Below are 26,373 nucleotides of genomic sequence, written 5' to 3' on the forward strand. Positions count from 1 at the left end.
GAATGCTTTTTTGATCTTTTTCTTCAGTTTTCCAGGATTTTAATTTTTTCTGCAGTCTCTGCGAGGTTCTGAGTTGTTCCATTTGCTGCCACCATGTTGTAAGGTGTTGGGTGTAGTTCAGTAGGTCTTAATAAGGTACATGTAGTCTTACAACAGTAAGTATTTATTAGCTACTAGAGACTATATACTTAGGTACAGTAAAGGTCTAAGCTAGGAGCTGTCTCCATGCTAGATTCTACACACGGCTCTAACACTACACTGACCCCTAGGTATAGGTCATATGTTCTCTTACATCACTGCATGGGCGGTACTGTACAGTCCCACATTAACCCTTTATGTGCCAGACCCTTATACTACACTTCCCGCTTCCAAGTTCACCACCAGAAAAGGCAGAAGATGCCACTCAAGAACCGGAAATGAACACGCTCGATGACAGCAGTGTTTAGAATGGGAAGCGAGACACTGAGTAACAAATAGAAATAGTATTCCATCTCATCTGCATAAATTGAGAAACCTTGGTAAATGGGGCAGTTAATGTAAGGCAACAAAGAGCAGAGTAAAATAAGTTAATTGAGAGAGCATTGGTCACCTAATTCCAAGCTTGGGTATTAAAAGCCTGAAGTATGCAGGAGGAAGCAAAATCTGACATAAACCGAAGTTTAAGACCAAGGATAGGAGAACAGATTAAAACAAGAGATGGTATGATGAATCTGAGTGTCAACTCAGTGAAGACATTTAGTTTGTTTGATAAATAACAATAAAACACCTTGCATCTATGTTTTACCTTTACCATAGTAAGACATCCAAGTCATTTCACAGGGGCATTATCCAACTAAATGTGACACCAATCCACATAAGGAGATATTAGGACAGGGTGAGTCATGGAGTTGGGTTTTAAGGAATGTTTTAAAGATGGAGAGAGAGTTAGAGAGGTGGTGACATTTAGAGAGGGAATTCTAGAGCTTATGACCTAGGCAGCTGTTGGCACCACCACCTATAGTGGTGCAATTAAAGTCGGGGTTACACAAGTTTCCAGAATTGGAGGAGTGAAGAGAGCTTGGAGCACTGTAGGGCTAGAGGAGGTTACAGGTATCTGGAAGAGTGTAGCACATATGGGGATAATGTGAAACTGAGTACAGTACCACCCACACAGTGATGTAAGAGAACACATGACCCACACCAAGGGATCAGTCTAGTGTTGGACAAAGCCGTGTGCACAAGCAAGCATGGCCACAGCTCCTAGCTTGAACTCTATACTGCATTTATGTACATAGTTCTTGTAATTAATAACTAAGTACAGTTAATCTACTGAGACTTCATTAAGACCTACCGAACAGTGTCCAACATGCTACAACATGGTGGCAGCTCTTGGTAAAACCCAGAACCTCAGAGAAGCTGGAGAAGAAATTCAAAGGCTGGAAAATTAACGGAACAGCATTCTTACCTGACAGAAATCACCTGAAGTGAAGCACAGAGAGGGATTGCCTGAGAGAAGCCCCAGAGCAGAAATAGAAGCAGAGGGCAAAAGTAAAAAAACTCCGGTGTGCAGCCAAGGACTCCAGAGATCGCATGGAGATCCAGTTTGAATACCCATGGATTGCAGAGTCAAAGGACCTAGCAGAGGTGAGCTTAAAAATTATGTTCTGAGCCAGAACTAGCTTAAAACATTTTTAAAAGTCAGAGCAGCCCGTTCCCGAAAATTCCACGGCCAGCCAGATTCCCGAGTCGGCTCTTGAATACATGGCGTCCGAGCTCGCTCCGAAGAAGGAAAAAAATTAATGAATTCAGAAGAATCACAACTAAAGAATCAGCTTTAAAGACCAGCAAAGGCCAGGATCTGATGCTTTCGCAACACTAAAGCATAACACTGAAACAGAGAAGTCTGCAGCTAGACAATCTAAGCAGCCATTGTTTAAAGGTTTTTCCAACACTGAGTGTGAGCTTCATTGCAGCAGGAGCCCGCCAAGGCTGACAGGTCCAGATAAACTCTTTGTCTTCAAATGAATGGTGACACCATCTTGAATTTCAGCAACTTCTTAAAGCTGAACCTACACTTTAAAATGTTTTAACCATGGGTCAGAAATCCACTCCTCCAGATCAATTTGGATTTATTCCAAGGCCCAGATCAATCACAAAATTGGGGACTTTGGAGAAAAACATTCCTTAGACACACGATTGCTTCAGATCTTGGTAAAAAGGCAGAAGCTGAACAAATGAACACGTTGCTTTATTCGGTAGGCCCGACAGTGGATGACGTTATTGCTAGACAAGGAATGAACGAATCCTCTGCAAAATTTGAAGAAGTACTAAAATCATCCAATGTTTATTTTATCTTAAGAAGCAGCAAGATGCTCGAAAGGCTTAAATTTCATAATTGTGTCCAGTAGCCAGGAGAACCTGTCGATTCATTCATTAGTGATAATTACAGGATGGTTGAAGGCTGCAAATATGGACACTTAGAATCTGAACTTTTCAGGGATAGAATAGTTGTAAGAGTAGTGGATGGTGCACTCTCTGACATGCTGAGAGTGAAGGAAGATCAGACCCTCCAGAAAGCTATCCAGGTTGTTAGGCAGTCTGAACTCCGTGTGCAGCACATGACCATTTTAAGAGGAGAAAGTAAACTTACAAAGTGGTACAAAGTAAATCCTACAGTCCAGTTAGTTAAACAGCACAGAAACAGGGACACTCCAGGTCAAGGGAAGCAATACCCTAAACAACCAGTAGAGCGACCATGCCAGCTCTGTGGAGCAAAGCGCCCCCACAGGTGAGATTAATTTCCTGCAATTTCAGCCCAATGCGTTCAATGTAACAGCATCAGACACCGTGGCAAACTGTGCAAGGCCGAAACATCTAAACACACAGAAGACCCAAGGATGATTCATGAGGATCGAGACAGCCCACGGCCATGCTTCTTGGGTGAGGCCAAAGGTCCTGGATTTTCATTTTGGAATGTGGACATTTTGGTTAATGACCGTCTCACAAACATTAAATTGGACATGGGAGCCGGTGTTACGGTCCTATCAGACAAAGAACTGTGGCTGGGAGGCCTCTGGCTTGGAACAACAGACACACCACTCTATGGGCCTGGAGGAATCCGACTTCTGGTCTTAGGCATGATTCTAGAACTAATAAAGCACGGGTGGCAAACAAATATTCGAGCTGATAAATGTCACCTGTAACCAATCTTTTTCTCTCCTGAGCAGAAATGCCTGTGTAGCCCTGAATCTCCTCAAAACAGCAGAAGATGTCAAGAAGATGTCATTGTTGTAAATTATGCAGAACTGTAAGTGCCCAAGACATCAAACAAGAAAGAGTATCCTGACTGAGACTTCAGCCCTGAACTGTCTTCTCTCTTTGCACAGCAGGTTTGTCCATTTTCGTTACAGGTCCCAGAAGGCCCTCATTGTTCAGACCAGTTAACCTCAGATATTTACCTCGATGACTGCAGTGGAAGATAAACCAGCAACCAGAAGAACCTCAGCCTCTGGCTCCCATGACTATTGATGAGGTCAACATGTGACCACAGAACAAACACTGCAACTCCCACCCAGTATGACAGCATCACAGATGATGCTGGAACCAAGTTGTAGCCATCCATTGCCGAAAGCACACCACACGGCCAGATACAAAGGTGAGATTACTAAAAAAAAAACACTTCCTCGCAACAGGAATGGTCATATTCCATCACAGAGAACACTGTAATGACCCATACAACAAAATAAGAAGGGGAAAAAATGACACAAGGTAGAATATTCCCCCCGTCAGGAGGGGGGTTGTGCGTGGGCAGGCGTGGACCCGATCAGCGCCCCCTATCGGGTCCGCGCCGCCATTTTACGTGGCGGGCCAATTAAGGCCTGCCCAGCGTGACATGCACCCGGAAGGGCTGAGCGCTCCTTGTGCGGTTGGGGGTGGGGGAGTGGTTCCCTAAGTTTGGAGTGTGCTCCTTCACACATCCACGCAAAAGACCACAGAAATCTCGCTGAGGCACCTCTGTGCCTCAGGGGGATTAGTTTTAAGTTTTAACAGTTCAATAAAGTATTGAAAAATTTTTTGTGACATGTCCCCTCATGTGAAACTGTCACATGAGCTGGAGCATGTGCATTAATTTCAATGAAAATTTTTGAGAAAATTTAATATCATTCATGAAACCTCATCCTGCCCGTGGATGAGGTTCCAGGAAAAATGCGAAGGCCGCCTGAGCTCTTCACCTGCCCGCCGAGCTTAAGGTTGGACAGGGAGCTCCGTTAATTATTTTAATTGCTAGTTGAATGGCCTTAATAGGCCTTTGACAGTTCGGTGGGTGCGCAGCCGAGTCGGCTGCAGCTCGCCGAACTGAAAAACTAAATGACACATGGTGACGTCGGGACACATGCCCAACATCACCCCATGCCATTTTACCCCTCGGCAAGCGGGCCCCGCCCTCGCTCGCAAAGCCGAAGATTGTCCCCGTGGAGATGAGCACAACATCCTGCAAAAAACAGGATGGCACAAAATCCACCTATCACCACAACTGCTGAATCAACAAAGAGTGGTTCAATACTAAGGAATGAGAAAAGAGGATGAGAAGATACCTAGATGCTAGAACAACCTCTAAATCAACAGTTTACTTGCAGCGACAAAGCATACCACTTCTCTGACAGTAGTGTAAACGGGGGAATGGAAGTGTTGTAAGGCCTCCAGGCTGCCTGAACCTATGAACTGAGAGACCTGAAGTGGCGGGGGATAGAGTAATAATAACAATGTAACTACATGTGATAAACTAGAATAACTTGAAATACATTGGATAAAGACTTTGGGGGAGGTGTAGTATAAAGGTCTGGCACATATAGGGTTAATATGGGACCAAATACAGTACCACCCACACAGTGATGTAAGAGAACACATGATCTGTACCTAGGGTTTTGTATAGAGCCGTGTGTACAAGCAAGCATGGAGACAGTTCCCAGCTTGAACACTTTACTGTAGAGGAGTACATAGTTCTTGTAGTTAACAAATGCATACATTTAACCTATTTAAGATGATGATCACTTTGTTAAGATCTACAAACGGTATTCAGCACTCTACGACAAAAAGAAAATTTAAGTTCAATGTTGGGCTCCTAGAAATTGAAAAATAGCTTGGGAGTCCTAATCCTAACTAGCATGGGAGATGTTATATAAAAGATGTTGTTATAAAACACAGAGTGAGCCAGCAGAGGGCAGGGAGACATACTCAGTCAATGGGCGATCCAGTATTTTTCATTGATTGAGTTCTGTTAATTCAGTGTTTTCAATGTTGCTCACCGACTTTTTGTCAAGATCTCCGGTCCGAACCAATTTATTAGTTTCAGGTATCTCAGGAAATCTGTAGCAAAGAGCAATGACAGACCAGGTCTGCACCTTGGACTCCCGCAGCACACTAAGCTCTTGATTCCAATCATGCCACTGTGTCCCATTCCAAAGTGGAGGCTGCACCCCATCAGAGAAAAGGAATGAAAGCTTTAAGATCCGTGGTTCTGCCAATAGACAGGGACTCTTTCACTTGAGTTCTTACACTGGAGTGCAGTGAAAAAGGATGAGTTCTGAGTCCTAGCGCAGTCAATAACTCACAACCAGGCAGGACCCTGAATGGCGCTGAGTCTCAGCATGGTCAATAACCCATTTGGGCTGAAAGTCATGTGGATGACAAGCCAGATGAAAAAGTTGAGTTGAAGGTGGGACGGGCTACAACTGACCCCAAAGTCATGAAATAGGTGCCAATGATATAGGCTCATCCCTGTTCATCTAATCCATGGGGAATAAATTCAGAAAATCCTACAGTAATAAATAAACTGATACAGAGATACTGCCAGCCTCACACCCACCATAGCCCATGGCATCATACTGACAATAGAACATGACAGCAACATGGGCTTTTGGAAAGGAATGCCTGATGATATTTTGGATTATTATCTAAATATTTAAAAATCGCACATTCTTATCTGGAACCTTATTTCCTTGATAACGTGTAACTGTTGCATTTGTGTGTGATATGGTTAGCATGGATCTCCCTCTGGGATACACCATTCACTGAGAACATATCATGGCTTTGGCTGTTTAAAGATCTTGGCTGCTAATGTTTGCCTCATTTGCCAACAGGGAATATTAAGATCAGATTAGACTTGTTTCAAAGTCCCTTCAGATCTCAACTTCTTTTCTCCCAAAATGTTATTGTTCAACATGGGACAGAGATAGGACAATGGTACTCTGTTTGACTGCTATACTCAACACACTCAGACCCTACACACACACACGTACCCTACATGATCCGACCTGATGCCAGAGGCACGGGGCAAAATGGCCTTGACGTAAATTCTTGAATAACATGGTGGGCAGGACAACAGTGAGCTTGAAGATTGGATGAAAAGTTCATTAATTCCATTTGTAATTACTTTTTGGAGCGAATAGAAATATTTCTTATGAATGGAAGTATCCAGTCTAGCCCACTCTTCCACAGAATCCCATTACTACACCAATATCTCTACTTCCCAAGTTCACATTCAAGGGACAGCTCAGACAATAGTCTACAGTTGTTATGGTTTGCCGCATAAAGTGAATTGACGGCTCACTGCAGTTCCCAAACGGTGCAGCTGCACAGCACATCATTCCCAATAGCCTGGCATGGAATGGAAATGTTCCACTGATGCAAGAGAAGCTGCTGCTGGGAGTATGGAAGCTAAAACACGTTGTTAAACACACAAGGTACACACACACACAAAGGAACAGTGTTCTCTTGAGTTTGACCTATTACCCTGCTTCGTAGCCTGCCTCTAAGCCCAGAAACCCATCCCAGGCAACTTCAGTTTAATCTTGAATAAAAACAGGAAACACGGAAATAGTTAGCAGCTCTGGCACCATCTGTGGAGAGAGAAACAGGTTAATGGTTCAGATAGATGACCTTTTGTCATTTCTGATGCTTCCAGACCCTGTTAAGAATTTCCAGAATATGTATTTATTTCAGATTTCCAGCATCTGCAGTATTTTGCTTTTGCATTCTTTTTAAATTCCTGTGTGCATTCCCACAGTTCCTTAAAATCATTTGGCATAGAAGACTATTCAGCCCAATTTGCTGAAAGAGCTATCCAATTAGTCCCACTCACCCTACTCTTCCCTCATGATACTGCAAAGTCGTCCTTCTTGAGTCCTATTCCCTTTTTAAAGTTACTATTGAATCTGCCTTCACCACCCTTTAAGGCAGTGCAATCCAGCTCATACTAACTCTCTGCATTAAAAAAAACTTTGTCCTTATTTCCTTCTGGTTCTTTTGTCAATTATATTAAATCTTTGTCTTCTAGTTACAGATCCTTCTGCCACTGGAAACAGTTTTTCCTTATCAAAACCATTTATAATTTTGAATACCTCTATTAAAGCTCCCCCAACCTTCTCTGCTCTAAGAACAACCTCAGCTTCTCTCGTCTCTTCACCATAAATTAAGTCCTTCATTTCTGGCATTTTTCTAGTAAATCTCTGTACCCTCTCCAAAGCCTTTACATGCTTTCTAAGGTTTTGTGCCCACAATTGAACAAAAAACACCAGCTTCAGGCCTAACCAGTGGTTTTTAAAGGTTTAGCATAACTTCTTGTTCTTGTACTGTATCCATTATTTATAAAATTCAGGATCCCATATGTTTTTTTTTAATAGCCTTATTGACTCGTCCTGCCACCTTCATGTGAACCACCAGGTTTCTCTATTTCTGCACTCCCTTAGAGTTGTGCTAGATTCCTAGCTATCTTTTTGCTTTGCACTCAGTGATGACACTGAATTCTAGAATCTAGCTTCCTGACTGAGTGTACTAGAACCTTTGTCCATAACAACAGTTCAAAATCCCTTGAACCTAGTTCCTTGAGAACAAAACTCCAGAATCTAGCACTCAATAACATGCCACAAAGTTGTACGATCCAGCGACCTTAGTAACAGCACTAGACCCTGGTTCCATCAAAGATGACTACAAGTTCTAGAACCAGGCTTTGTTCCTTGTTTGAGGTGGAGTTCTAGAACCAAGTGGTCTGTACAGATTTTTTTAGTGCCTTTAGTCACCATTGGAATTCTGGACTGTTCTCTATCATCCCTAACCATGTTGAGAAACATGGTACTCCACATAGTGAGGTAGAATTCTAGAATCCTTCACAGTGCTCACTCTTTTAAATCTCCTTTACATCTTGAGGTGAGAGCAAGCACGTCACAGGCTATTGTTTAATGCAAGTCCTTCTTGTGTAGTGCCATCAATGTAAGGACAGGTAGGAGGGGGTGAAGCGAGACTCAGACTCTGAAGGGATGTGAAGCAAGTCTTTTATGGAAGTGTTTACTGTTAGTGTTTGTAGTGGAAATGTCTGGTCATATTCATGGATTGATGCTAACATTTCTCTCTCATTGCCTCTTTTTTTTCCGCTCACTGTGCATGCGTTGTGGTGCTCTGTCTAGAATCACCTCGAGCCTCAGGAGGGTGAGCAAATTGTGTAAGTGCTCACAACCAACCATTCACCACATCCCATTCCCCCCCTTTAGTTTTGTTTTATTTGGATTGTTTTAATGCTGCTGTCTGGTAGACTGTGAATGCTGTCCATGGTGAAGGTGAAGTGTTGGACTGTACTCACTGTGTGTGTGCATGTGGATTTTGTGTTTTTTCCCCCTTAATAATTGAGCTATTTCTAACCCTTCCACGGGCTGTCCTCCACCAAGTCAATCAGCCGCCACTCTGTGCTCAAATCACCAGTAGGAAAGTGAACAAATATTTAAGAACAAATTTCAGTGCCTGGAACCACCCCGCCCCCTACCCATCCCATCAACCACCACCACCGCCCCCCACCCCCCCCCCCCCCCCCCCCCCCCAACCCCCACTACTGATAATGACCTATCACTTGCACATGTTCATGGAATGGACCTGTTTATCGAGTGGGCCAGCACACTGTCCACAGACTCACAGACCTGCTTATCGAGTGGGCCAGCACACTGTCCACAGACTCACAGACCTGCTTATCGAGTGGGCCAGCACACTGTCCACAGACTCACAGACCTGCTTATCGAGTGGGCCAGCACACTGTCCACAGACTCACAGACCTGCTTATCGAGTGGGCCAGCACACTGTCCACAGACTCACAGACCTGCTTATCGAGTGGGCCAGCACACTGTCCACAGACTCACAGACCTGCTTATCGAGTGGGCCAGCACACTGTCCACAGACCCACAGACCTGCTTATCGAGTGTGCCAGCACACTGTGCACAGACCCACAGACCTACATATTGAGTGGGCCAGCATAATGCCCCTGGATTCACAGGCCTGGATATCAATTGGCCCACCACTCTGTTCCCTGGACTCTCAGGCATGGGTTATAATCCAGCACATGTTGATGGGATAAAAGTCTCCTCATACAGCCCCTGTATTGGTTCTAAATTAATTGAGTTTGACTTTAGCTTCAATCAAATTTGGGCTCACCAATACAAGGGAGCTTTACTCAGTATCTAACTCATGCTGTACCTGACCTTGGAGTGATACTGTAGAAGGAGCTTTACTCCATATCCTTGCCAGTGCTGCACCTGCCCTGGGAATGTTAATGGGACAGTGTAGAAGGAGCTTTACTCTATATATGACTCATGCAGTATCTGCCCTGGGAGGGTTTGATGGGACTTCCAATCCCTGGCACTTTCATTCTTCATTCTGGTGACAAGGAAGACTCGAAAGCAAAAGCTACACATGTGAAATATTCACTGCAGACCAACAGGTGCAATAAAATAAGACAAATAAAATCTCCAATCTGTTTATGAGACCCAGAGATGTGATGGGGCTTGTCGGAGGCCAAACCTCTTATGTAATTCTTTGTTTGTGTGGTGGAAGTAACATTCTGAGTCATTAACTCACTCCGTCCATGTCTCCTTACCTGCCTGTAACCTAGAGACAGTTAGATCTCTGCCGAAAGTTTCTCCTTCCAGATTTAAATGAAGTAATATCTTCCATCTTGTCTATTATCTTGAGTACTATTGATATAACTGAGTGTAATTACCTTTTCTTGGATTTGAAGGTCACTTTCTGAGTGCAAACGGTGCTGTGTCTACAATTTTCTGACATGGGGTGACAGCAGGAAAGGCAGTAGTGTGCTCCCCGTGCCCACACATGCTCAGAGAATTACCCCAATAGGTCAAAAGTTACCTCCCAATATTTCTAGCATGCTGTAACGCAGTCACACTTTAACACCTCTACACAAAAATCTTCTTTTAAATGAGTAATCAATATCACAATTGTGATGAGTGTTTGAGGTCCAAATTGCCCCTTCAAAACAAACTTATTTGCGTTTTATGCAAGATTATCGCAACAATAAAAACAAAGCAAATAATAACTGACTTTAAAAAATGGGTGAGGAAATATGCAGTGCCCCCTTTAAGAATCCTCTGCTGCTGCCTCCTTTAATGGGAAGGGAAATTTGTATCTTTTAGCTCTGACCCAGGTAATGTTGAGTGCTGAGTTTGAATTCCTGGCTGCTGAGTGTGTTGTATGCATTATAAATCTGCTCTGTATAGTAGGAAATACTAAGTACTGGTGTGCAGCGTATTTAAAATAACCTGAAGGCTAGAAGTGAAAGAGGATGGATAAGGCAGCATCACAGGCTGGCACAAGGTGCTGTGCCTTTGATTTCAAGCCTGGACAATTCCTGACCTTGAAAGTGATCATTGTGAAAAGGGCAGGGAAGTACCGAGCTCGGGCTGGGCACTTGGCGCCCTCTTTCCAGGAAACAGCCCCACTGACTGAGCCACCTTGGGCTTCCCTCATACCTGTTCCTGTTAGGGAGACCACAAATCAGCCATCCAACTTTTCCTTTGGATGGATATGTGATGAAGGAGACTGAATGGAGTGTGGGAGAAATGACTAAAGTATATCCACAGCTAAGCTTCAAGAATATTAGTTGCCTCAATCTATTATGGTTGCATTTTTAAATGGTAAGGGCTCCATACTCAGTCCTCCACAAACTATGTCCTGTTACATTCAGCAACTCTCAAACTAAAGCCTCCCCCACATCTAACCCCCCCCCCACATTCAATCCCTCACTGCACTCAGTATCGTCCCCATGAGCACAGCCCCCATGCTGCACACAGGTTGCCTCCACACCCACAATCCCCCTACACTCAGTTTCACCTGGCACTCAGACCCCTGAACTCTGTTGCATCCCTCCCCAACCTTAGCATTCAGACCTTCCCAGGACGCAGGCCCTCCCACTGCACTCAGACCCCTCCTGCACTCAGACACCCTACCCCTATTGCACTCAGTATTGCCTACACTCAAACCCCTCGCACTTTTATCCCCTTACAAACTCAAATCCTCTCCACATTCAGACCTCATCCCTGATCTCAGAGATACCTGCGATAGGCAAACAGAAAATAGGCCAGTACAAGGAAGCATTAGTGGGAAATGGCTCTCCAACTTATTGAGGCAATCAAGCAAAACATCATGGTGCTACGGTGACTGAAATTACTATGGCAGTTAAGCCACCCATCTTCTACGTCTCAAAACGTCTTCCACTTAAAGAAGCTCTTCCAACTTTCTTTCCAAATGGTTACAACAAATCTGCACTCACTTCCAGATGTTGACAGTTCTCTGTAAACAAAGGGCTTCCTGATGTCTAGTGTAGTTGTGTTTTTTTTGGTACTGATTTACCTTCACTCTCTATCCAGCTCAAATAAGTATAAACGGTTTGTATTCCCTCGAGTTTAGAAGGTTGAGAGTTGATCCAATCCAGATCCTTAAAACATAAAAAGGATTCAATAGAGTACAGAGAGAGGAACTATTTCCTCTGGTTGAGAGAATCCAGAACAAGGGGGCAGAATCTTAATATTAAAACAAGAATCAGGAAGCAATTTTTCAAACAAAAGGATGGGAGAAACCTGGAACTCACTCCTCCAAAAGACTTTTGGGTGCTGAGGGACTATTGGAACTTTCAAAACTGAGATCAATAGACTTTTGTTACATAGGAGTATCGAGAGATATGGGACTAGATTTTACACTAAGGGCAGGTTCCCCACTTGCCAGCATAAATTTCGGGGGAGAGCCCACCTCTGCTTAGCCAGCTCGCCCCGCTTTAACTTTTCAGGTGATGGGTCTTTAATTAGTATGAGGCGGGATTTCTGACCATCTCCAGGAGGATGTTCCGCCTCATAGAGCTGCCGGCCAATCGGAGACCGGAAGCTCTGTGCACCAGCAGTGCCAAGCAAGTGCGGTGGCCACTGCTAGTACTGCAGGTGGACCAAGGAGGTGGCATTCAGCGATAGACCCTTGCATTCAGGTAAGTCTGAGATCTCACTGGAGACAGGCTGACAGGCCTCAGTAAGGAGGGTGAGGCACATGTTTGACAGGGTGGTGGGGGAGGAGGGGCATGGGATTGCATAACTGTGAGGGTGGGTGGGTGGGGGTGGCGGGGGGGGTGGTAGGTGGAGTGCGCTGGTGTCCAATTAACAAAGGGGCCCGGGAAAGAGGTTACCTACTCCCACTCTCAGTGACCAGCAACCCACAGGGTTAAACCTGCTGGGCTACACACTGGGCACAGGCCTCTCCCACCGAGCACTGGCAGGTTAAGATCCTTAATTGGGCCTTAATTGCCCACTTAAGGGTCTCAATTGGGCCACGGGCAGGTGACCCACCCGACGCCTCCCTGCCCACCCTAAAATCTTGAAGGGCATAGGGGCAGGTGGACCAGCTGCAGGTATGTCGCCAATGGCACGGTACCCTAATTTACAGGTCCACCTGCCTGTTTTCCCACACAGGTGGCCTGTAAAATTCAGCCCCTGGAGTTGAGATACAGATTAGCTATGATCTAAGTGTCAGCTGTGACTTAGTTGGTAGCATTTGTGCCAGTAGGTCAAAAGGTTATTAATTCAAGTCTCACTTCAGAGACTTGAGCACAAATATCTAGGCTGACATTCCAATCAATGAAGAATGGAGGGAGCGCTTCAGTTTCTGATATGCTGCCTTTTGGTTGAGATGTTTAACGGAGAGAAGTAAAAAGTCCCATGGCACTATTTCAGAGAAGGGCAAGGGAGTTATCCCCATTGTCTTAGCCAGTATTCCTCAATTAATGATCGCTAAAAGAAAACATTGATTATCTGGTCATTATCACATTGCTGTTTCTGGGAGCTTGCTGTGCTGCATTTCCTTACTAAACTTCAAAAGTATTTCATTGCCTGTAAAGCACCTTGGGACATCCTGAATATAGGAAACACATGGGCCTCCTTACAGTTCATGGGAACAATCTCAGGTATCAACAAATTACTAAGTCAGCAGTTAGCATAACATAAACCCCATTTCTTTTAGTCAGGTCAATACCTGCCACCCAATCCTGATTAAGAGTTCTAATCCAATCAGGGCTCATTCTGCCTCAACTTCAATTAATTCAGTTTTAGTGTCACTTCTATCAGATACCTCAGCAATGACTGCAGATGCAAAGCAATCATTCACCAGATCAACCATATCTTGGGATTCTACCCAAATATACCCAGAAAAATCACTGAAAGGCCCTTTAATCACTCCATCTCTTAACATAAGTAAAAACATGACATTTTAAGTTCTCAGTACCATAACTTTGACAACATTCTGGACAAGAAGCCAGAACACAGCTGTTGGCAATAGTAAGGCCTTGGGCAGATTAAATCAAAGCAGTTAAGATTAGGAAGGAAGTAATTAGCAAGTAAGCAAGCCCCATAAGGAGGACTGAATTTATCCTTCAAATGAAAATCCCCAGTGTAGCCAACTGAAGAATATGCTTTTGACAGGAGCTCAGCAACAGCTAAACCAACTCTCTGCATTCTCTTATTAGAACATAAGAAGTAGGAGGAGGCCAGGTGCCCCCTACAAGCCTGCTCCACCATTCAATAAAATCATGGCTGATCTTTGAACTCAAGTCCATTTTCCTGCCCGCTTCCTATATCTTTTGATTTCCTTAGAGTCCATCATTCTTTCAGTCGCAGTCTTGAATTTGCTCAGCAGTTGAGCATCCACAGCCTTCCAAAGATTCACAACTGCCTGAGGGAAGAAATGTCTTCATACCTCACTCCTGTCCCCTTATCCTGAGACTATGCCCCCTGGTTCTAGACTCTAGCCAGAGGAAACAGCCTCTCAACCACAATCCTATCAAGTCCAGGATAAAAGATATCTGTTGTTAAATCATGGGTCTACACCAAATCTGAGCTCTGTTATTAGGTTTGCCTTTGAACAATGAGTTGGATTATTGCCGGCCTAGTTCTAAAATGGGACCTAAATCTGGTTCAAACCGGCAGGACAGAGGTCTCCTCACCGAGTAAGGATCCTGCTAAAACAAGTTTCCACCTGTCATGTTGCACCTACCCTGGGGGGGGGGGGGGGGGGGGGGGGGGGGTTGATGGAGCAGTGAAGATGAAACTTTACTCTGTAATCACCCCTTACTGTACCTCAGCTGGATAACCTGAAATAAGATAATAACAGAGTGTAAAAGCAAAAAACTGTGGATGCTGGAAATCTAAAAAAAAAACAAAAATACTTGGAAAAACTCAGCAGGTCTGGCAGCATCTGCAGAGAGGAACACAGTTAATGTTTCGAGTCCGCATGACTCTTCAACAGAACTAGGAAAAATAGAAAAGGGGTAAAATGTAAGTTGGTTTAAGAAGAAGAGCTGGATAGAGGGCCAGTGATAGCTCTTCTTGTCCCACCACCCCCCTGCCCCCTAAACCAGCTTATATTTCACCCCTTTTCTATTTTTCCTTAGTTCTGTTGAAGAGTCATGCGGACTCGAAACATTAACTGTGCTCCTCTCTGCAGATGCTGCCAGACCTGCTGAGTTTTTCCAGGTATTTTTGTTTTTGTTTTTAATAATAGAGTGTATCCCACCTCTTGATGACATCACCATATGTAACAAATCACATTAATATGCACAGACACCATTCAATTCTGGGTGAGATAAAAGGAACATTAAGATTCCAAACTCTGTTAGCGCTTTTAGTTTCATTGTAGCAGGAAAAAAACATTTAACATAACTGCCACTACACCTTCATGGATCTAAGCCCCACCTTCTCAGTATCTCCCTCAATTTCTTCTGCTTCCAGAAACCAATTAATTATTTCTTAATCCCACAGGGCAAGTCCAACTCAATCTCTTTTCCTGCTAACTCACCCCACAGCTCCATTCCAACTTTATTCCTAATTCCTCCTTCCATGAAAAAAAATTGGATGCATAATTAGATTAGACACCAGAGTGAGAGCTGGTACAAACCACGTGGTGCTTATTCGGTAGTATATTCACAAGCAAGTCCGCTGATATTCCCTCTGTATGTTCACTCGCATATTGTGAAGACTTCAGTCATAATGTTCCCCTGCTTTCAGGCTGCACTAGGAAGCTCATACATTCATTGCCAAACCGTGCTAAGTTGAATGGTACTAGTTGTAGTATTAGGGTGTTCAGGGTTGGAAGGGTTAATGTGTGGGACTGGGGAAACAGTACTGTCCATATGATGACGTAAGAGACATATGACCAAGTGTCAAGAGGGAGAATGCTCATGGCTTAGACTGAGTAACACCTAATCTTGTATATCTGTATATAGTCATGTTTATCCAATAACCAGTTATAGTTCAGACCTAAGTTTCAGCCATCATTTCTTAGCCAGTCACAACCAACATACAACATGGTCTCAGAGGTGGGATCTTACAAGACTAGTTGGCAGCGAAGGAAAACCTCAATTGAGCTGAGTGCTACAGGCTACAAAGGCAGCAAAAACAAAAAGGTTTGCTGATTTATCGTCTATTAATCTCTGCTTGAGAATGTGTTTGGATGTTGAATCAAGATTGGATGGTCCTTGACTGTGATCTCCCTCCACAGTCAAATGCCTGCACAAGGTCACTGTCAAGAATGGAGAGGAGAGGTAGTAGAGAAAATTGTTTGGGGAGGGTGGAGAGAGACCCAGACATAAAAACTGGAGGAGGCTATTCAACACCTCAAGCCTCTTCCACCAATCAATTAGGTTGCGACTAGTCTGTACCTCAACTCTATTTCCCTGCATTGGTTCTATATTCCTTTATAACCTTGCCTAACAAAAAAATTATCGATCTCAGTTTTGCAGTTTTCAATTCATCCCCAGCATCATCAGCTTTTGGGGGAAAGAGAGTTCCAAATTTTCAGGAAAGACTCTGAATTCAGCCTCTCCTCAGCAGGTATTGTCTGTCAAGTGTGAAAATTCAGTGTAAGTTCCTTCATGCAGGACAGTGAAACTGCGAAGGCAGCTTCACAGTGTAGACAGGTGCTGACACTTGAGCACGTTGCCCTGGGTGAGTCACTGGGGTGAAACCCTGGACGTGACAACTCCTAATTCTTTGCTTTCTTTCTCTTTTTATCCACAGACTTTTCAGTAGTTTAGGAGAGCTGAACACGATATCCCAGCGGAGCTTTGGGGCGACATTCACCATCCGTCCTGGCTCTAGGCAGCCTGTCACCCGCCGGGCCCCGAGCCCTGGGAAGCCCGGCGTCGAATCAAGGACAGAAGCCGGCATCAGCTCGCCGAGGCCCTCACCACTCTCCACCCCGACGCAGACCCCCCCCACCATCCTGAAATCTTCCAGCCTCAACATTCCCCATGAGCCGAAGGAGGTGCGGTTTGTGGTGCGGAGCGCCAGTGCTCGCAGCCGATCCCCATCTCCCTCCGGCGTCGCCATGCATTCCTTGCTCCCCCCTAAGCCCTTCTGCCAGAAACCCATGGCGATGTGGAACAAGTACGACGTAGCGGACTGGCTCGACAGTCTGAACCTATCAGAACACAGAGAGAGCTTCTTACACAATGAAATAGAAGGCTCCCACCTACCCGCCTTGACAAAAGATGACTATGTGGAACTTGGAGTCACAAGAGTGGGACATCGAATGAACATCGAACGGGCGTTGAAACATTTTATAGACAGCTAGCTCCACTGGTGGGGGAGAGGAGGGGGTGGGTGGGGCTCTCAACTGGTCTGGGTTTTTTGTGGGGGGAGGAGGGGGGACCTTTTTTTAAAAAGAAAAAAAAATTACACTGCACTGAATGGTGGATAAGGGCAGAGCTAAATCTGAGTGACGTTGCTATGGTTAATGTTGCATGAATATTATGGGATGTTGCTTGGTGTCATTCCCACTGAAGCTTGACCAAGGTTCCAGTGAGAATCGCAAATTTTTTTTTTTGTTGTTTTTTAGATAAACAAGGAAAAAAAATCAGCGAAGATTTCATTCAGTTGCCTTCAAATAATCGTTGCTTGTGAAGGGAATCTCTGGCTTTCTTCCTTGAGCCCACAGATTGTTGCACAGCCTGAGAGAGGTGAACAGAGATTCCCTTCAGACTTTGGATGAGTTGTGTTTCATTAGGAGAATGTTTAAAAATAGTTACTATCAAACCCAGTCTTTTCTTAATTGTATAAATTTATTTCAAAGTCCCCTGTTTCCTGAGGTTAAGGGAGGGGTCAATGATAAATCAAAGGGAAGAGAGCAAAATAGCAATGCATCCCCTCCACATGCTAGTTTGAGATATAGGAAAACATTCTAGTTCTATTCCATCAACAGAATACTCATCTTTTTACCAATTATATATTTGAACAAAAATAATATAAAAAAGTTTTTATGTTATAATTTTACTAAAACTATACATATATACTATTATAAGAAAATGTTAAATTGAATCTTCCAATCAAATGACTTGGTTAATGAGATTTCTCTCTTTTTTCCCTCTTTCTCTCACACATGGTTTTAATGAAGATCGCACAGCAATTTCAGGGCTGTAGGAATAAGTCGAAAGCAAGGAAACTTATTGGACATTTTGGCACATTAACTCATCATCTTCCATCCGTACCAAGCTTGCTCAAAACTACAATTTATTTTTGGTCTCGCAAAAGCACACATAAGCAGGAACCCCTGGCATGTACCAACATGACTGGCGTGTACCCACATGACTGGCATGTTTCCACATGACTGCAGCTAATTATACTGTCCAAAAACATTCCCACTCAGTTGCAAGTTCTTCCCAAACCCCTGCTACTGCTAGTCCTGTTTTTATTTTCTCCAACAATGGTGGTACAAACTAAAGACTAACATGACCCTCTCACTGTGTAGCCACCCTTTACTGAAATGTACTGTACTTCAAGGGTCCTTTTTTAAGAGTTACCAGTATAATGAGGGCTTGTTGCTCCAACAATATACACTTGCAGGATACTAAGGAAACAAATGCATTCACAGACATACACACATGCACACAGTTAGGCACATATGCACACTCAGACATTCTCTTAGGCACACACACTCCTACCACAATATCATACTTTGCATGTATGTATGATACTGTCGACAAACACCCTGTCATGTACACACACACATTCAAACACACATACAAACATACACAATCTCTCTGTCACATCTCAAGCATTCTGTCTCTCAACCTCATCCAGACGCACACTCCCATAAACTCTCAGTCTTTCTTGCATACTGTCTTTCTCATTCTCATACACATACATACTTGTTATCACAGGAGCACTGAAGATTTTTTCTTTTGTAACTCTGCATCTTATCACATCCCAGAATCATGTTAGAAATAGGTGTCACTGAAAGGAGTTTTCTGTTCACTTAGGATTCAGGTTAACCCTCCACAGAGGCTGTCACATATCCTTGTTGACAGTTTGTGGAAATGATTGAAGATTAAATTGAAATATTTTTTGTTAGATTATAAAAATAGCCCAAAACTCTGATTGCCAATTTTGTTAATCAGTAAATATAAGTGTCAGAGCATCTATATGTTGATATTCAGCTGAAGTCGGGAGCAGGAGGAATATGTTGGAGGTTTCATTTCATTCAGTCACTGACAGCACATTGAGACTAAATAATTTCCTCTCATTGTCCAAAGCAAATGGAAAGCCATGTCTCCTATTTACACATTCCAGGACCAAAAAATGAAACCTAACCCCTCCCCCTACCCTCATTTAATACTTAAAATCAAAAAAGGAAAAGATAAAAGAGTACAGGGCAGGCAAATGGGATTAGAGGAGGAAGATCCAACATGAAGGTACCACCTACACAGGGGCAATGGGTTGAATAGCCTTTTCTGTGCTGAAGTTTCAATGTTTTTCTGATTTTCACCCTAAAGCACACTTTCTAATCTCAATACTGATAGAAATTTCATTCCAGGGCTGTTGTGCAGGCACTTGCAAAATCTCTACTGAAATAGGGAGTGAGATCGGACTAAAGGAAACAAGACAGGAATCGGGTGCTAGGACGACTCATTATTAATTACTCCTTGGATCTGGGTTTTAGTAAAGCTCAGACCAACGGAACAAATGTATCTTCTGCTGTCTCTACTGTGTTTGGGCAATTTCAATCCAGTTCAAATTTGTCACAGTACCATGGCACAAAGCTAATCTTGATTCTTTAGTAAATGGCACTAGACTTACAGTCTTACTCTGAGACCCACAAAGTGTGCTAGGGAAACTAGGGCTGACATACATTATGGTAGAGGGAACTTTACTCTGTATCTAAAGCATGCCGTACTGCCCTGGTAGTATTTCATAGAATACTGGATGCCTGAAATGCCCAAACCTGAGGACCGGCAAAATTTTGCACACAAAAAAAGCTTTAATACAAAAGGAAATGAGAAATGAAATTCAGGTTATTCGTGGAATAAAGACAATGTCTGAGAAGGAAGCGAGGAAGAAAACTAACTTATAGGTTATATATTGGAATAGGGGACCGAGAGTCAAATGAAATAGGAAATGAGAGTTGAGACTACATGGCATATCGCGTACTGGAGTAGGAGACAAAGATTTGATTGAAATGAGACTTTATAGATTAAGAAGATTCAACTCTGAGCCAATTCCCTGCCCCATCACCTCCTGTGGGGAGTGCATTCTGCTCCCTATGAGTACCTCTCCCCACTGGAAGCACAGGGGCATGGAATTGACTCATAGATTCAGTCCTGATTTTGCTGATCTCAGCTGGCATTGCACTCAGGGTCTGCAGTTTCCCTCAGGATCCATGAACTAAAGAGCAAAAATTAAAATAATCTAGAGTCCTTGGTCCTTATCGGCACCTCCTTCCCTGTCCTGCCAAATATTTGTGGACTTCGGTGGGAGGACAGGATCAGGCTCAGGTGGGATGCCACCACAATTGCCGGCACTCACTGCCTTGGCTCACACCTAAAGAACGGCCACTTGAGTAAAGCACCTGGGGACTGCCAGTGGCCAGAGATGTTGAGCTGAAACCCAATAAAAAGCAATGCCCTCGGGACAGAATATTGGGTAGGTAGAGGAAAAGATGGAAGCGAGAGAAGATTCAATATTGAAGTAAGAGACTGAGAGTTGAGTAAAAGTATGAAGTGAGATATGAGTACATGAGAGATGGACAATGAGGTACGTCCAGTGAAATCCACACCAGAACTAGAGTTTACTAGAACATGAGGAAGGGATCAGGTTTGAGACCATAGTTGATCCCACAATACCAAGGAACAGCCCTCATTAACATGCAAGGTGCTAACTTAAAGAAACAAAACTTAATTCTGCACAGGAAAAGGCCATTGGACCCAGAAAACCTGTTCCTTTTTTCACACATCAGCCTCTTCTTACCATATCCCTCAAACTCAATTACCCACATTTTTCACCTTATCCCCCAACTATCCCTATCAAACTACTCTCCACCCACCCACATTCTCTTATATCTAACCCCACCTTCCCAGGTTCTCACCAATCCCTCAACCACAATATCCGCCTTCACACCATATCCCTATACCCCACCCATCCACATTCTTACCAGATCTTTCGACCAAATCTACCCATCTTCTCGCCATATCCCTCAACTCTACCTACTCAACTTTTGCCTTTATTCTTTAATCCCACCTGCTGACCTTTTGCAATATTCCTCAACCCACCTATTCACCTTCTCCCCATATCCCTCAACTACACCTACCCACCTTCTCACTATATCCCTCAACCACAGCCACCCAGCCTCTCACCAGACCTCTCAACTCTACCTTCATATAATATTCCTCAACCCCCCTTACCTACCTTCTCCCAATATTACTCAGCTTCTCTCCATATCCCACAACCCCATCTACCCACCATCTCCTTATATCCCTCAAACTCTTCGCTCTTCAGGAACACTAGTTGTCTCTTTTCCCCAAGGATACTGTTTGCTTCAATGTCCAAGGGAAGATATTCCACAATTTAGTTACCCTTGGGTAACAAAGTTCCACTAGGCTTACTTTCTTAACCGTAACTCTCCTGTTTTTAACTCCTGTCCCCTGGATTTGAACCCTTTGCCACCAGGAAATTTGCACAATCAACTTTGTCAATTCTCTTTGTTGTCAATCCATCACTATCTAGTACTACATCCTACACTGCTTTATGGGAGTTACTAATTACTGCATTCAGTATTAACATCTTTTCCTGACACAACTGATTGTCAAATGCTAGGTGACATGTTGTGAGGCCTCCAATTGTTTCGAAGGTGGGCTACCACTTATCAAAATCAAACTGTTCTATATGATGTGTCTGTTGAATGTTTCTCTTCCCCTAGTGCAGTACATTTCTTAAAAGGTATTCAATCATATACTGAATATTCTGCCATGGAATTGTGGAAGGGTAAATCAGCCAGTTTAGCCCTGGTTAGTGCAATGAGTTTTATGACTCTGCAAATCCTGGTTAAAAAGGCAGGCAGTGCTAACTATTTTCACCCTGTATAGGATGGGAATAGGACTTATTTTTTAAATACACAACTCCATACACAAACATGAGAGGGCCATGTGCAAAGGTACATAACGATGGTAATGGTAGCTTTGAATAGAAGGAAAATCAGGCCTGGTGTAGCAAGTAGCTGATTCAATATAGCCTGTTTTACCCCATTTACTAAAGTTAAAATTATCCACAGTCCAATCACACAACACATGGGATTTTTACTGCAACCATTGAAAGCTGGGCATTTTCACTTTCTGTTACAATTAGAAAAGTTACCAGAGCATTGCCCCAACCCTCAACCCAGAACCAATGGTAACCAATTCAAAAACAACATGAGGTCACTCCACAGAGACCCAATTTTAACCTAACCCATATGACAGGAGCAGGGCTGTTTCCAATGGGCATCCAATATTCCTTCAGCCCATTGACTTTGCTTGAGGTATAAAATCGGATGGTTAAGTCAAAAGGGGAAGTCCGACCCATTTCCACCATGTGGGTTATATTAAAATCATGGTTCTCTTCTCTATGGAGAATGTTTTTCCCACAGGAAATACAACCTGAAATCTCCAGAACAGATTGATTTCCACAGATTTGCATTTTGTTATGTTCTGGGATTTTCTTTTCCCCAGCTCACCTTTTGCAACTTGGCTGTGTTAACCATTAGTATTGCCTGTGCCAGCTCAGCTTAATTTCGTGAAAATTGCACTAGTTCATAAAAGAAAAATGCAGAAATCTGGTAATACCTTGAAAATAAAACCTCTTTCAATAAAAATAACCACTGCCAGGGAATCTCCAAAATTCTGCAATGGTAAAGGAGAGCTATTAAAATATCAAGAGGGGGCAGTTTCTGCAAGGTGCTCTCCCTGTTGTCTGTCATAATTCCAGTATAAGAACCACAGAAACTCCAAGAAAACTACTATTCTTTTGGCTTTCTGCTGCTCTTGCACCAAAGTTACAGTAAAGTGAGCAGAGAAACCCTATAGAAATGCAAACCCTGCCCTTCATCAGCTGTTAAGTTACACACAGTGATATAGACCATGTGTGAGCACTTTTTTAACCGAGGGTTGTGGAAATCCTGAACTCCTGCCCCCAAAAGGGTTTGGATGTTGGGGGTTTGGTGGCGGGGGGCGGGGGGGGGGGTGGGGGTGCGGGGGTTGTTGTTGGGGGGTGGGGGTGCGGTCAACTGAATCTTTTAAGACTGAGATGGGTAGATTTTTGTTGGGTAAGTGTAATGAGGGATATGGAGCAAACACAGGTAAATGGAGCTTTATTAAGATCAGCCACGATCCAATTGGATTTCAGGGCAGGTTCAAGGAGCTGAATGGCCTACTCCTAATGCTATGTTCCAAGATAGTCCAGCTATTTCAGTCTCAGTTACTCACAGACTTTCATTTGAATAATTAAGGAAATTGAAATCATATCCTTCATGTTTAGTTGAAATTGTTTGGAAAATCTAAGTGAACAACCATTAGTATTTAGTCACCAGAATCCTGCTGATGTGCTATGAGATCAGTGAGAGAGGTGAGGGACTATGGTCATAGTCAAAGATATCTCTTGACTCTTACGCAAAACCAACTTTAAACAAGAATTTTCTTTTATTCTCTAACACAGAGACTGTATTTAAAAACCATACTTTATCAAACTTTACGTGCCACATCAGTGAGGTTGTTGCCTCTGGGTGCCTCTAACTGCCCCCCACCCATCCCACCCACTACTTAGCATTTCAGGGCTCATTCAAAGGTTCTGAACCCACATTCTCTTTCTCCCCTTCTCTCCTAAGGCGCTGACTCTCACTGGGATACAGGTCCATCCATGGTTGTCCACGCTGAGTATTGCTTCACCCAAGTGGCCATTCTTCATGTGTGCTACCAGGCTATTCAACCATGGGAGCTCTTCCCAAGCCTATCTGCTCTCAATGTTCAGCAATGGAGGTTATTTTGGTATCTTGACACTCTCCTCTTGGAAAATAGTGTGAAGTAGTGGAATGATTCGCAGGCTGATTAACAGTCTTTTCAAACCCTGCACCTTCTGACTCAGAGATGGGAATGCTCCCACTGAGCCAAAGGTTGGCTCCTATGATAGGACGGGGATCATAAGACAATCAGATTTGAGATTCATGGCTGCAATTTCCCCTCCCTAGACTAAATTCTCTGAATTCAATAGTGAAACACATTTCTGCGATATTGAATGAGATCATTAACTCAGCATAGGCCTTAGATTGAAACTGGGACCTTCCTGGTCTGACAGAGTCAAGGCTATATGGAGCATTAACCCACTGAGCAATCAGTGCAGCAAATGAGACATTCCAGTAAAGATCTAATATCTTGAGATGAGGAGAGAAGAGTCTTGAAACTGTGTGTGCCTCACTGTGTGTCATCAAACACTGGGGAAGGTGCAGCAGAAACTTCACAAGGAGCAGCAAGACCCAAGTTTTGATCCTGGTCAGTGCTGAGTTAGCTAATCTCATCCAGGTAGTAGGAAGGAGAGCCATAATGGACTTCAAAAACACATGGCTGGGTGAGAACAAAATTATGGATCAAAAATATCATTCAGGTTTAAGGTTGTTTCCAGCTTTCCCATTGATTCATCTAGCTTCCCCACCAAAACCCTAGTAGCCTAATTTCCATTGAAGCCCGTCTGTTTCTACCATAACTTTTCTATCAAAGCCAATTTTTCTCAAAAGCTATCTCTTCCAAAGCCCATTCCACTGGTAAACCTAACACACCTAGCAAACCTAAGCCCATCTCTCTAGTTCTGTATCTCCCCCCATCGTAAATAAGTTTCTTAGTAATCCAACTGTCGAATTGTAGCTCGCCATTATAGACCCCTCAAATTCCCAACAAGACTCATCTCTTTCATACTCTCACTGTCCCATCATAACTAGTCCCTTTAGTACTCACTCTGTCCAATCATAACTTGTGAATATATTAACCACACTGTTTCATTGTGATTCATCCCTTTAATAGTCTTACTGTACCATCGACACTCATGCCTGTAGTTCCCTCATTGTTCCCTCATAACTCATCCCTTTTGTGCAGTCACTTTCCAACCACACACTCCTTTTGTACCCGTGCAATTCATCCTTTTAGTAACCTTACTATCCCATTGTAAGTCATTCCTTTAATACTCTCACCATGGCATTGTAATTTGTAGTACCTTCACTATCCCTTCTTAACTCTTCCCTTTACTGCACTCATTGTCTCGTCATAACTCATTCCTTTATTACTCTCACTGTCCCATCATAACACATCCCTTTAGTTCCCTCCTGCCTCAGCAAAGCTCATTTCTTTTGTGCCCCCACTGTCCGGTCATAAATTACTCCTTTATTACCGTCACTATCTAACCATAATGTGTCCCCTTAGTACCTCGCAGTTGCATTGTAACTCATCTTTTTAGCACTTTCACTGTCCCATTATAATTGATTCTTTAGTACTGTTTAGTAGTCCCATTGTAGCTCATTCCTTTAGTACTCTCACTTTGTAACAATTTCCTTTAGTACTCTCACTGGCCCGTTGTAATTCCTTCCTTTAGAACTCTCACTTTCCCATTGTAACTCATTCCTTTAGTACTCTCAGTGCCCCATTGTAACTTGCTCCTTTAATATTCTTACTGTCCTATTATAACTTGTTCCTTTAGTACTCTCGCTTTGGAACTAATTCCTTTAATACTCCCACTGTCCCAGTATAACTTCTTCCTTCAGTTCTCTCACTGTCCCATTGTAACTTGTTCCTTTAGTACACTCACTATCCCATTGTAATTCATTCCTTTAGAACTCTCTCTGTCCCTTTGAAATTTCTTTCTTTCATACTCTCACAGTCCAATTGAAACTCTTTCCTTTAGTACTCTCGCTGTCCCATTGTTACTCATTCCTTTAGTATTCTCACTTTATAACTCATTTCTTTAGCACTCTCTCTGTCCCATTGTAACTCGCTCCTTTAATATCCTTACTGTCCTATTGTAACTTGTTCCTTTAGTACTCTTGCTTTGGAACTAATTCCTTTAGTACTTCCACTGTACCATTGTAACTTCTTTCTTCAGTTCTCTCACTGTCCCATTGTAAATTTTTTCTTCAGTTCTCTCACTGTCCCATTGTAACTCATTCCTTTAGTACACTCACTGTCCCATTGTAATTCATTCCTTTAGAACTCTTTCTGTCCCATTGAAATTTCTTCCTTTCGTACTCTCACAGTCCAATTGCAACTCTTTCCTTTAGTACTCTTGCTGTCCCATTGTAACTCATTCCTTTAGTATTCTCACTTCATAACTCATTTCTTTAGCACTCTCTCTGTCCCATTGTAACTCATTCCTTTAGTACTCTCCCTGTCCCATTAAAATCCATTCCTTTAGTACTCTCACTGTCCCATTATAACTCATTCCTTTAACATGTTTACTCCCATTTTAACCTTTTCCTTTAGTTCTCTCAATGTCCCATTGTAATTCGTTCTTTTAATACTCTTACTGCCCCGATGTAACTCATTCCTTTAGTACACTCTCGTTCCCATTGTAACTCGTTCTTTCAGTCCTCTCACAGTTGCATAGTAACTCGCTCGTTTAATATTCTTACTCTCCTATTGTAACTCGTTCCTTTAGTACTCTCGTTTTGGAACTAATTCCTTTCATACTCTCACTGCCCCATTGTAACTCATTCCTTTAGTACATTTACTGTCATATTGTAACT

At 43.2% G+C, this 26,373-nt stretch overlaps 1 protein-coding gene across 1 annotated transcript in view; it reads left to right on the plus strand.

Annotated features, from left to right (window-relative positions):
• The window catches only part of shank3a (SH3 and multiple ankyrin repeat domains 3a), a 773,648-nt gene extending 756,692 nt beyond the window's left edge, over positions 1 to 16,956 (plus strand). The window contains exon 27 of the mRNA XM_041203533.1: positions 16,365 to 16,956. Within this exon, the coding sequence (XP_041059467.1) occupies positions 16,365 to 16,920 (556 nt within the window). The 3' untranslated portion in view covers positions 16,921 to 16,956. The remainder of the gene's footprint in view (positions 1 to 16,364) is intronic.
• Positions 16,957 to 26,373: the final 9,417 nt, after the last annotated feature.

This window comes from Carcharodon carcharias, chromosome 13 (assembly GCF_017639515.1).
Source record: "Carcharodon carcharias isolate sCarCar2 chromosome 13, sCarCar2.pri, whole genome shotgun sequence".
Taxonomy (NCBI): domain Eukaryota; kingdom Metazoa; phylum Chordata; class Chondrichthyes; order Lamniformes; family Lamnidae; genus Carcharodon; species Carcharodon carcharias.